Genomic DNA, 11,745 nt, shown 5'->3' with positions numbered 1-11,745 from the left:
GTCTTTATTTAATCAAAATTTACATTTTAATTTCCCTCAGTGTATTTCCTACTACTGACTAAAGGTCACCTCTTACAAATTTCACTTGTATGAAAAAATACTACCTTGGTCCTGAGGATGTCAAGAGAAGCAGGTAGTGCTGCACAGGTACAGAAGAGAAGACTTTCATTTACATACCAGGTACAATTTAAGAGAGCAAAGCATTTTGTTTTCAAACAAGGAACAAGGAAACCTTTCACATTCATACCAGTATAAGTAAAGAAGACACAACTGTTTTCATACCATATACAAGTAAAGACAAGACCTTTTATTTTCATAACAGGTACAAGTAAAGAAGACGGCCTTTTATTTTCAAACAAAGTACAAGTAAAGAAGACTGGACCTTTTGTTTTCATACCATGTACAAGTAATGAAGACAAGGCCTTTCATTTTCAAACCAGATGAGCAAAGATAGGTCCCCTGTTTTCATACCATGTTCAACTGAAGATGGCAAGGCCTTTTGTTTTCATACCATGTACTAGTAATGAAGCTGAGGCCTTTGTTTTCATACCAAGTATAAGTAATGAAGACAAGGCCTTCTGTTTTCATACCAAGTAAAAGTAAAGAAGACGGCCATTTGTTTTCAGACAAGGCCTTACGTTTTCATAGCAAGTACAAGTAAAGAAGAAAAGCCTTATGTTTTCACATCAAATTCATTCTAACAATGATAATCTAAATCACAGATTTTGAATGACATATGCAGTTATACTCTCAACAAAATCAAAAGAATAGCGATACCAATCACTCACTTGTAAAGCTAGACAAAAATACAAACATGATCAACATACATCTGCATATTCAATTTATACAAACATTATCAACATACATCTGCATATTCAATTTAAACTTGAGATCACTATTATCATTACCGACGTCTCTTCTTTTTTAAATGGAGTCAGGATATATCTCAGTTTCTCATAACTCTTTCAGTGAAGAACATTCATCTTGGCTATAAATCATGGAATGGATGTATGCTCACCGCAAATGTACAAGTAACAAAGAGACTGATTTTTAAATATTTATAGCTCTTTCTCTGCAATAGCATATTTTCCTTCTCTTCTAGGAAATAATAAGTATTTAATATTCATTTATATTAAAATCCTTCTTTCTGTCATCAGCATGGTTAGATGTGGAACTTGATTGAAATTCAAGTTACAATATTTATGTAACTGATATGTTAAAAACTGATCAAAGCTTAAAAATGTCAATAAAACAGAGTCAAGGAAAATAAATTTTGCAATCTACTCCCCTCATATGGACTCAGTTGATACAATCTGTAAAAACCAGTGTTACAAGTGTGTCACTGTTATTATATAAATGCATTAGTCATACATGAAATCACTGAAACCAAAATCAACAAATGCAAACTGTAGACATATAAAGGTACTTGTGTAATTGGGAAACAAATAAGGGACAAAAATATTTTTATACTCCATTCTCATTAACATGAATAATGATCTTCCAATAAAACACAACTGACACTGAACAGTGGTTCATAAAACAAGAAATATGAGAGAGTTTGGTATAGTGGAAAAATATTTGTATAAATAAAAGTGTATAAAAAGGCATTGTCAATATATAAGCTGAATAAATTATCTTTGGTGAAAACCACACTAATCTTCGCACTTAAAAAAACCCACCAAAATATGACAAAAATTTACTGTCGTTGTAACGATTCACTAGGTGGGCCTTCACTTGGTTCAAGTAAAAATGTAATAAATGGAATAGTCACCAAATGCTACTAGTATTAATCGAATGCAACACCTAACTTCCTACCAATATTTAAAGTACAGTAAAATGCCAATTATCAAGATGCCTGAGCTGTTCACTTATATGAAATCCCACCAAGTCCCCAATAAAACTAAATCCCCATACGATTTAAATTGATTATCCAGACAAAATCTCTTTAAAATTGTACCATATTTAGTCTCAAATAAATTGTGTCCATAAGAATGAACTGCAAAACTGGTTATTTTCTAAGGTTTTGGAGCTCTTATAAGATGTGATTCTTTGTAACAAAATCAGTTCCCATAACTTGCTACAACTTGACAGCACATGTTAATCCCACATTATTCTAAAATCACCAAAACAAATTATCCTCTAATAAAAAAAGATTTTGACATCATTTAAAAGTAATGAGATATTTTATTATTCGGTAATTGTTACCTTGTTTGTTTCTGTATAACATACACACAAAGTACCATCAGATTTTTATCTACAGTTTGTATTTGCTATACATAGGTGTTGTACATAGTCAATTATATTATGTTCAACTGTACACAGCAGACCCAGATCTACAGGCATGTAATGCATTGTAAGATCTCGGTCTAAGCAATTTGTTAGTGCTTACAAGTAGAACAAACAACATAGATATTGATCTGCTGTCACATTTAATAGCAGATCAAGGTCAATTATGCACACACTTCCTTGAAAGACAGTAGAAACTCAACATCCCGACTAACAGATTCAACTCTTTTGATTCTAAAACTGTAGACTCTAGCAAATAGAAACTGGTATTAAATTAAGTCTAAACAGATGAATATAAAACTTTTAGTTTGGTAAATTTCATGTTCATGAGGGACATCAATAAATCAATGCAGAAAATAAAAATGTTGGTTACTTAAGTAAGAAAGATGATAAAAGACTGATGAGCAAAGAAAAGCAAGGATATAAATCTGACTAGTTTACAATATAGTCACTTAAGTAACAACATAACCACAATGCTCAAAAACACATTCAAACAACAATTCATGATTGCTTACAGTTAAAAAAAAAGATGATGGAGGTTCCATTATATATATATATATATATATATATATATATATATATATATATATATATATATATATATATATACATACATACAGTAACAAGTCAATTATATGTACATCAATTATTTGGAATTTTCAATCACCAAGATAAAATATTGTCTTTTTAATATTTTTTTATTCACTTTAACTATCACAACAAAATGTGTTTACTTGTCAACATGAATCCCCTCACCAACAGGAATATATCTGGAGTAGTCAACAATATTTACAGACGGGTATCAAGAGAAGATGCTGAGAAAAAGGACATTAAGAACCTTACAACAAGAGATCTGCTTGGACAGCTTATTCAGACTTGTTAGAATAGCATTTGAACCTATTACTAACTGGTTGTGTGTCTAGGTTTATGACTAAGACACTGCAAGATTTAAATGCACATCATCACAATCATGACTATACAGTGCCGAGTAAGTTGAGGTATCCAAACACAGATACACAATAAAAAGGTAAGGCCCAAAATGAGTAAAATACTTAAAAGACAAAATACAACTTGTGGATAAAGATGTCCTATTGATCTAAGTTTGATAATGTAGTTTTGTCACCGTGTTACTTTCCATTTGATGCATCTACATATGGCATTTCATGTGCAGGTTAAATGGAGTCCTGGATGCTGAACATGTAATGAATAGATAGCTGAAAATTCAAGTCATTCATGTGTGAAAAATAGGTCACAGTGACTAAGTTTTGGCATGAACAAGTTCTTCTGGACACGAATCCACTTTTAAAATGTTCAGAAGAGTAGTGAAAAAGGCTCACAGGCATTGAAGGCATAATGAATGAATGTATGAACAAAGACAAAGACATGAACATTTGGGAAAACTGCCAATTTCCCCCTCAAAACTTTGTTAGTGATGGGAAAATAATCTTGAAGTCAAATCTTATTAGGTCTGTGTGGAATCTAATGCTTTAGAAACCATGCAAATTTCTACATGTAATAATTTTCATCTTCAGTAACCTCAAAACATATCCATAACTACATGTATAAGAAAAACAAAGCAAATATTACAAAAGAATGATAAATACATATAATAAGAGATTTAAATTTATGATTCCTGAAATTCAAAAAGTCACCTTTCAGACTGGTATCTTTATGTTAACATCATGATCTATCATTTAACTGGATAAATTGTGAAGCCAACTGCTCACACTGTACACTCAAATCTGCCACAGTGTAATATGCTGGCTACAGTGTTCATTCTACTTACCATATATACTCGCATACAAATAAATTCCAAACAGCATGAACTCATTTCTACAATCAAAAATATGTCAGCAGATCTGAGTCTATTCTACTGGTTGCTGAACCTGAGTTCTATCCAAGTATATACAGTATAGTTCTAAATTATCAGAGCAGACTTTAATAATTTACATTATGAAACAGCAGATCTGGATTTACAGTGCTTATAACTGAAATGTACATCAATGGAAACATTGAAAACAGTTCGCATTTATATATCTTGAACAAATCATAAATGAAGCTTGTGAATTAGGTCTTAATGCCCTTTTCTTATACCCACAGCATGGCACTATCACAACATATCACACTAGAATTTTAAAAATCATCCATTAGCAATAAAATAAGCAAACAAGACCTTAACACAAAACTTGACTACCAGATATATTCCTTTGAATGCTGATAAAGTGTTATGTTTTCTCAACATTATTTTCCGATCAGAAAACAATGACAGCTGTATTCTGATTTTGTTGTTATGGCAAGAGTTTATGATTAAAACAATCACTGAGTTCTCACTTATGCAAATGTATACAAATCTAGATGGGTATAACCTGTGACATGGGATTATCTAAAGCCTGGGATAACATGTGACATGAGATAACCTGTACACTTGGAATGAAATGTATTCAATGATGTACAAATATTGCACTTTTATTATTCAACATACATCTCCCATATATAAACAAGGTTCACAGACTTCTGAAATACTGTCAACAATCATACTAATGTAATCCACAAACAACTGTATTTATTCTGTTGTTCTCCTATATTTTGAAATATACTTTCAATACAAGAATTGGGAAACTGGGTTGTCTATAAAAACAGAAACTATTAAACTTGGCAAAACCAGATTTTCATGACCTAATCAATTAACAATGGAATTTTCTTACACAGAAATACAGAATCGAACAGTTCAAGTAGAAAGGCATGCATTTTCTCTTTCAGAAGCGAAAGAAATACTCACAGGTCTCACTCCACCAACATATTCAGTGCAAGACCATACTGAAACTTAATGCTAACACAATCACAATACTCATGATAATCAGCCGACTGCCAACTCAAGGACATCTTTTTATGCACATTTCTAAACAAATACAGTGATATTAAACTGAATCACAAAAATCTCTATCATTTTTCAAATCTGTGAATCAAACTTTCTCTTTGCATCTGGATCAAAAATCTGGCAAGAAAGTAAAACCCTTTAACATCAGGGGTGCAGAAATCAATTGTCTGTATTGTCCGAAAAGGAAATTTGTATGGACAAGCAACTTTTGCAAGGTTACTTGTCTGTGATACATTTTGGCCTGTAATTTAAAAAGGCAATAGTTCCCATTTTGTATGAGCAATGTTTACACATGCACAATTCATACTTACAAGCAAATACTTAATGGGTGCATTGTATATCCACATCTATGTTAAAATTTATTGATTAGGACCGAAACCAGCTGCAGCTTCTATGGATACAACCAATGGAAGCAATCAGTATAGGTTTATACAACATCTTTTTATGGTTACATCGAAACAAACTTCATAGACTGAAGGACTGGGCTTCCATGAGGAATCTTGTTTTGAACCAATCACTGGACTCCTTGAAACCATTATGCATGGCCACAATGAATTTTCCCAGGAATGGATCTGGATGGACCGTTTTCTTATAAACCATGGGTCGAACGGTGAAAAGGTGAATGAAAAGTCGACAAAACAGGCTAAAACTTAACTTGACTATGACAGGGAATACAGTAAAAAAAATAAGAAAATGGGAGTTCAAAGATTCTTGGCTGCAGGAATTTCTTTGGCTTGATGTCCACAAAGTTTGAACAAATCGAATCTTGCAGACAAAACCTGTGGATTATCTGCAGGATAGGTTATCACAACGATAGACAAGGTGTACATCAAAAAGGTTGAAAGCAAAATATGTCAGTTAAAATTTGATAATGAAAAGCCCAAATCTGAGAACAAAAATAAGTTCTGGGTGATTGATCAATAAATACAATGTGAGCCAAACCGAGCAATACAAGAAGCTGTTTAATACAACATATGCCATAGCAAAGAAAATCTTTTCAGACTGAATTTCTTTGTAAGATTCAAATCAGAAATGGAGTTAAATTGGAGCTGATCACATCAACAGAATTTCATGCATAAATTTCATCAACAGCATATCTGACATGTTGTTGTAGGGTTTAACGCCATTTTTCAGCACGCGATAGGCTATACATGGCGGTCAGTATTAATGGTGGAGGAAGAAACCGGGAAATCCCCGGAAAGAACCACCGACCCTCGAGAAGCTACTGGCAAGCTTTCTCACATATCCACATTTGCCGAATCCGAGACTCGAACCCACGCAGACAGAGGTGAGATGGCAGTGATCCGTAACGGTGAGCGCTTTAGACCACTCGGCCACTCGGGGCCCCCCATATCTGACATAGGTGCTACTAAAAAAATGACAAAGTAAAATTATCCAGAGCTAAATTCACATTCATCCTTTCAGATGCTAGTACTGATTCAGCTGTTACAGACCAAGAATGCATTCTTGTTAGATTTGCAGACCCTGATCATAAAACTCCAAAAACAAGACAAGCTGAAATATCCAGTACATTCTACACGTCACAAATCTATACTACATGCATTTAAATGGTGCAGCTTAATAAAAGTAAAAATTTTAACAGTCCTGTCTTCCACTATTATTTTAAACTATGAAAATATGTACAAGTGGGTCTTGTATATGGACAATAAAGCTTTTTAATTTACAAGTCTGTGGACAACTGAAGCCTGACAATTTATGCACCCCTGAACACATAGCATAATCTTATCATTTAGAACATTATCACACTTAAACCCCTTCAAAAGAATTTGGTCAGGGTCATTATAATTGCTCACTGAGCAAAATAACACCAATCACACATGCCATAAAAGTTCATCAATCTGCCCATGCAATCTGCTTTCATATAAGGAGATATTCCTGAGATTTAATTATGGAAAATCCACGAATGGATAGGAGTAAAATATATTTGGGCTACACAGTAGTCAAATTCAAAGTCTAGCTAATGTCAGAAAATTTCATTTGAACTCAAATTTTTGACTGATCAAAAATTCTATCAGCAACATTATAAAATTCTGACAGGATATATTTTCTGATATAGTTTCACAAAGAATAACATTTGTAACAAATGTTATTAATTAACTTGACAAAATATGTAAGAATGAAGATAAACTGTTTTATAATTCAAAGACTTTACTTTTGGTTCTATGCTTTGCTTGTAATGCATCACAATCTGACACAATGAAAGTGTCATTAACATGAATCATCAACATCTCCAGATCCTCAGACACAAAACAATGAGTATGAGCTGTTTAATTTAGACATACTTGTTTTAAATTTGGATATACACGACTTTTAACTGGACTCTCCTGCCCTGCTGCATACTTTCAACTTTATTTAAGTAAATCTGTGAGCTGGGTATGAAAACAATATATGCCCATCTTTATGCTGATATATTGATTAGAATATACACTTGTATGAGATGACAAAATATTCACACCAAAGCAGTCTAAGTTTGTGTTACAGAAATGAGACTGGTTATTATATAAATCAGTCTAAGTCTGTATACAGAAATGAGACTGGTTCATGTATTCTTCAAATATTTTGAGCAAGAAACTCAATCTCAAAGTTCTAAAACTCTGATAGTCTTTAACTAGATTAAAGCTAGAAAATGGGAATATGCATATTTTTCTTAATTCAAGTCCCAATACTATACTGCAATATTACCACATTATGAGTGCATCCTAAGCATCACATCTGATGTTGAGGTTTTGATTTTTAACTAGAGGTTTATGCTAAAAATGTTTTGAGCATACAGGGCCAAATGTAGCTGCCAGTACAAGATTCTTGTAGACTTTGGTTAAAAAAGGCTTTGTTTCAACACAAAATAACATATGACATTGTCCATATAAGTTTAAAAATACAGATAACACTTACTACATCAAAAATATTTGTAACATCATGTGACTGTCCTTTCTTTTATTCTGCTTATTCATATAAAATAAATGGCTGACTAATGAAATCTGGATCCAACTAATCTTACAAACCTGTGCAGTTTATCTGGCTCTTATATTCATGGAAGATTATAAAGCACTTGGCTCAGTTCAGGCCAGATCTTGCACATTACAAAATAATGACTGGAAAAGAAGGATCTATTTCAATGGATAAATTCTTGCTTTCAATGTTGCCATTGCAAATAATACCCTTGTATATTGGTAAAGGATGATTATGATAAAAAATATTCTAACACAAAAAACAAGAGTCTCTTCAAGGGATGGTAGCTCTACTGGGCAAAAACATTACTCAAGGAATTCAAGGTAATACCATTTCAACTTTTTAACTGCTGAGTGTTGAAATCATCCTTGATATTCTTCATCAAAAACTAGATGTTAAAATTACCTGCTGTGGTGGACATACTGGATGTCAGGTTGGGATCATTTTCAATTGGGATAATCTAAAGTCTTTGCTCAAAAAACCCAAATTGTCCATTCAGGGGGAGCAGTGACAACAAGATTTTCACAACAACCTTCACTGCAGCCCTTTTAGACCTATGACTGGCACCATTTTCATTTAGGACTAACTAGGCATCACAAGAAGTCTACTGGTGAAAACCCTATGTTGATATAACTATCAATTGGGGAGCCAAGATACAAATATTTTCAAGACAGCCAATATAGTGACCATACTGAGGGTCAGTCATTTTCATTAAGACCAAGAGACACCAGAAGAGCTCGAAAACCCAATATTAAAATGACTTTCCATTTAAGTGAAGTAGTGAAGACAATATTTTCAAGATGGTCACATACTGGACATTAGATAAGCATCATATGAAGTTAAAATTAAACCCCATGTTGAAATGACAATTCATTCAGGAGAAGGAAAGATTGATAACAAGATTTCCAAGCAGGCCACTAAGACAGCCATATTAGACCCCAGATCTGCACCAAGTTCTTTCAGGACCAAGTAAAAATTAAAAGTCTTTATGGTGAAAACATAATGTCAGTATGACTTTCTGTTTAGGAGGAATAGCAATAAAAAGATTTTCTAGACAGATGATATGGTGGCCATATTGGATGTCAGATGGGCACCATTATCATTTGGGACTAACTTGACATCACAATTATATTAGTGAAAATCTCAAACTGATACAACAACCCATTTGGGACTAGTAGCAATAACAAGATATTCAAGACGTCAAATTGTCACCATGTTCATATAAGACCAAACTAATATCACAAAAAGTTTTCTGGTGTAAACCCCACATCAGTATAACTTCCTGTTCAGGAGGAACTGTGAAAAGATTTTCAAGATGGCTGCTGTGTGGCCATTTTTGACTTCAGATAGGCATCACTTTTATTTATAGTCAACCCGACAAAGTAAGTCCTTTAGTGAAAAGATTTTCAAGATGGCTACTGTTGTGGCCAGATCAGAACTATTCTCACTTAGTTCCAATTAGACATCAAAAAAAGTCTTTTGTGAAAACGCCATACTGATATGATCATTTAATCAGCAGTAGCAATAAACAAGATTTTCAAGATGGCTGCAGAGACGGTCATATTATATCAGATCAGCACCTTTTTCATTTGGGACCAACTAGACATCATAAGACTCTTTTAATGAAAACCCCATTTTGAAATGATTAACCACTGATGAGGCAAGATGATAAGATTTTCAAGATGGTCACTCAGGCAGTCATACTGGATATACTAGTGGCACCAATTTCATTTATGACCAAGTAAACCATGGGATGAATCTGTGTTTAAAGTTTCAAGGCAATCCTCCAAGTATTTTCAGAGGAGTAGTGATAACAGACAGATGGAAGTCCAACACATGACAGATAACAGACCATCCCATGAGATCTTCTGGCTTATGACCAGCAGAGCTAATTAACAAAATATGATCCTATTTACATCTATTGCACTTAGCTGATCTAATATTACTGCACACAGCCAACCAGCTCATCCACTGACTGGAGCTATGATCAGGTTGCAATGTTACACAATGCTGTTCACTACTGTTGGTGAAATACCTCTGAATTAGGTACCTATTGTTCGGATAAACGACTCCATGCATTGTAAAGGGCTTTGAAAAAGTGGTTGTTAAAATAGACACTTAAGGTATGGAAAGGATGTTTGGTCATCTATTCTTAAATGAATGCATTTCATGTGCCACACTGATGTATTTACAAGCTCTCTCTCCGTAATGGAATCATAATTTTCACAGAAAGATGTACTTCCTCCTGCAAGTTCTCAAACCTGTAATCCGCTTCAAGCCAAACAATACCTGCAATTAAAATAGTTTAGTTTCTTCAGTCAAATACTGAACACATGACGGACTGAAATTTTATACTTAAGATGTGCGTTTTAAATAGTGCATTAAGTTTAAAATTCTACATATAACAGGTGAGGATCTCCGTAATCACAAGTTTTTCAGCATTCTGTCAAGTTAGGATGGATTCTTCAGTACTCTCTTCAGCTTTAAATCATACACCTGTCGACAGAGCAGGACATTGTCTGGATCTATGTCGGTTGGCGGCCGCCCCTGCTCACGGTAACCTTCCTCAGGATCAGGAACAACTTTTGGACGCGGTGGAAAATTGCAGCGAGATCTGCAAACTTCAGCCATATACCTGGAAATTATTGGAAAAAGTTTAAATCCAACCAATTTCTAAGTCTATTTAGATTACTATCCTTATTTACATAATGCATATAACTCAGGAAGTTCAATTGGGTGTGATGTTACTTACCCAGCTAATATTAATGGCTCATATGTCCAACAAAACTGGAACTGACATAGCAGTTTTGCTGCAGATTGTTAAAGATTTTTGATAATCAATGTATTGAGTATATTGTTGAGTTTGGAGGGTCATCACAACACTAATATAGATAATAAAAATCGGATGGAAGAACTCCAGAAATATTTCTATATTCATTATCCATTTAACTGTCACGCATACTGCTCTAACACAATATTGTTCTAAATTTACTTTTCATTAAATGTCGATTAAGAATTTATATTAACATCCGATACATTATTTGGAAAATTACTGTGATTTACTTTTTTTTAAAAAGCATTTTCTGCTATTATTTCATGTTAACACCATCAGTGGAACAATATCCAAGAATATATAATTACAATCTGATCTATTCATGTACCAAAATATTAGCTGCCTTTCTTGACATATAAGTTGACATTAGGCCAGTAGATATATACCTGATACTGATGTTTGTAAAACCATAAAGTTTGTTACTATCTTTAGTAATACAGACTATATATGGTAACAGAGAATGGGTACTATGCCAAGGGCATGGTGGGACTGAAATCCATCCAAACCAAAATTTATACGTAAAAATACCCGTTTTCTCCTTTGGGACAGAATGCAATTTTAGATGGCAGACCTGCAATGGTGTGACTAAAATCTACATATTACTGACGACGTAAACTTGTACAATGTTTGCCCTTGGTAAAGACAATTAAAAAGTATTAGGGAGTGATAAGAAACATGTGATGCTCACTGCCAAGAGAGCCATGGGTACCTAAACTGACTGCTGGAAGGGCAACCAGCAATATTTTGGGATAGACAAGTATGTCTATGTCCTTTGATT

At 33.7% G+C, this 11,745-nt stretch overlaps 1 protein-coding gene across 2 annotated transcripts in view; it reads right to left on the bottom strand.

Annotated features, from left to right (window-relative positions):
* Nucleotides 1-223: 223 nt before the first annotated feature.
* The window catches only part of LOC149805503 (uncharacterized), a 41,394-nt gene continuing 29,872 nt past the window's right edge, over nt 224-11,745 (bottom strand). For both annotated transcript variants that reach the window (XM_089950101.1, XM_089950102.1), the window contains exon 6: nt 224-10,769. In XM_089950101.1, the coding sequence (XP_089806227.1) occupies nt 10,586-10,769 (184 nt within the window). In that variant the 3' untranslated portion in view covers nt 224-10,585. The remainder of the gene's footprint in view (nt 10,770-11,745) is intronic.

Source organism: Sinohyriopsis cumingii, chromosome 2 (assembly GCF_028554795.1).
Source record: "Sinohyriopsis cumingii isolate HCF-2022 chromosome 2, ASM2855479v2, whole genome shotgun sequence".
Lineage (NCBI taxonomy): Eukaryota > Metazoa > Mollusca > Bivalvia > Unionida > Unionidae > Sinohyriopsis > Sinohyriopsis cumingii.
The sequence above is the reverse complement of the archived record's forward strand: the minus strand, read 5'-3'. Positions and strand labels throughout refer to the sequence as shown.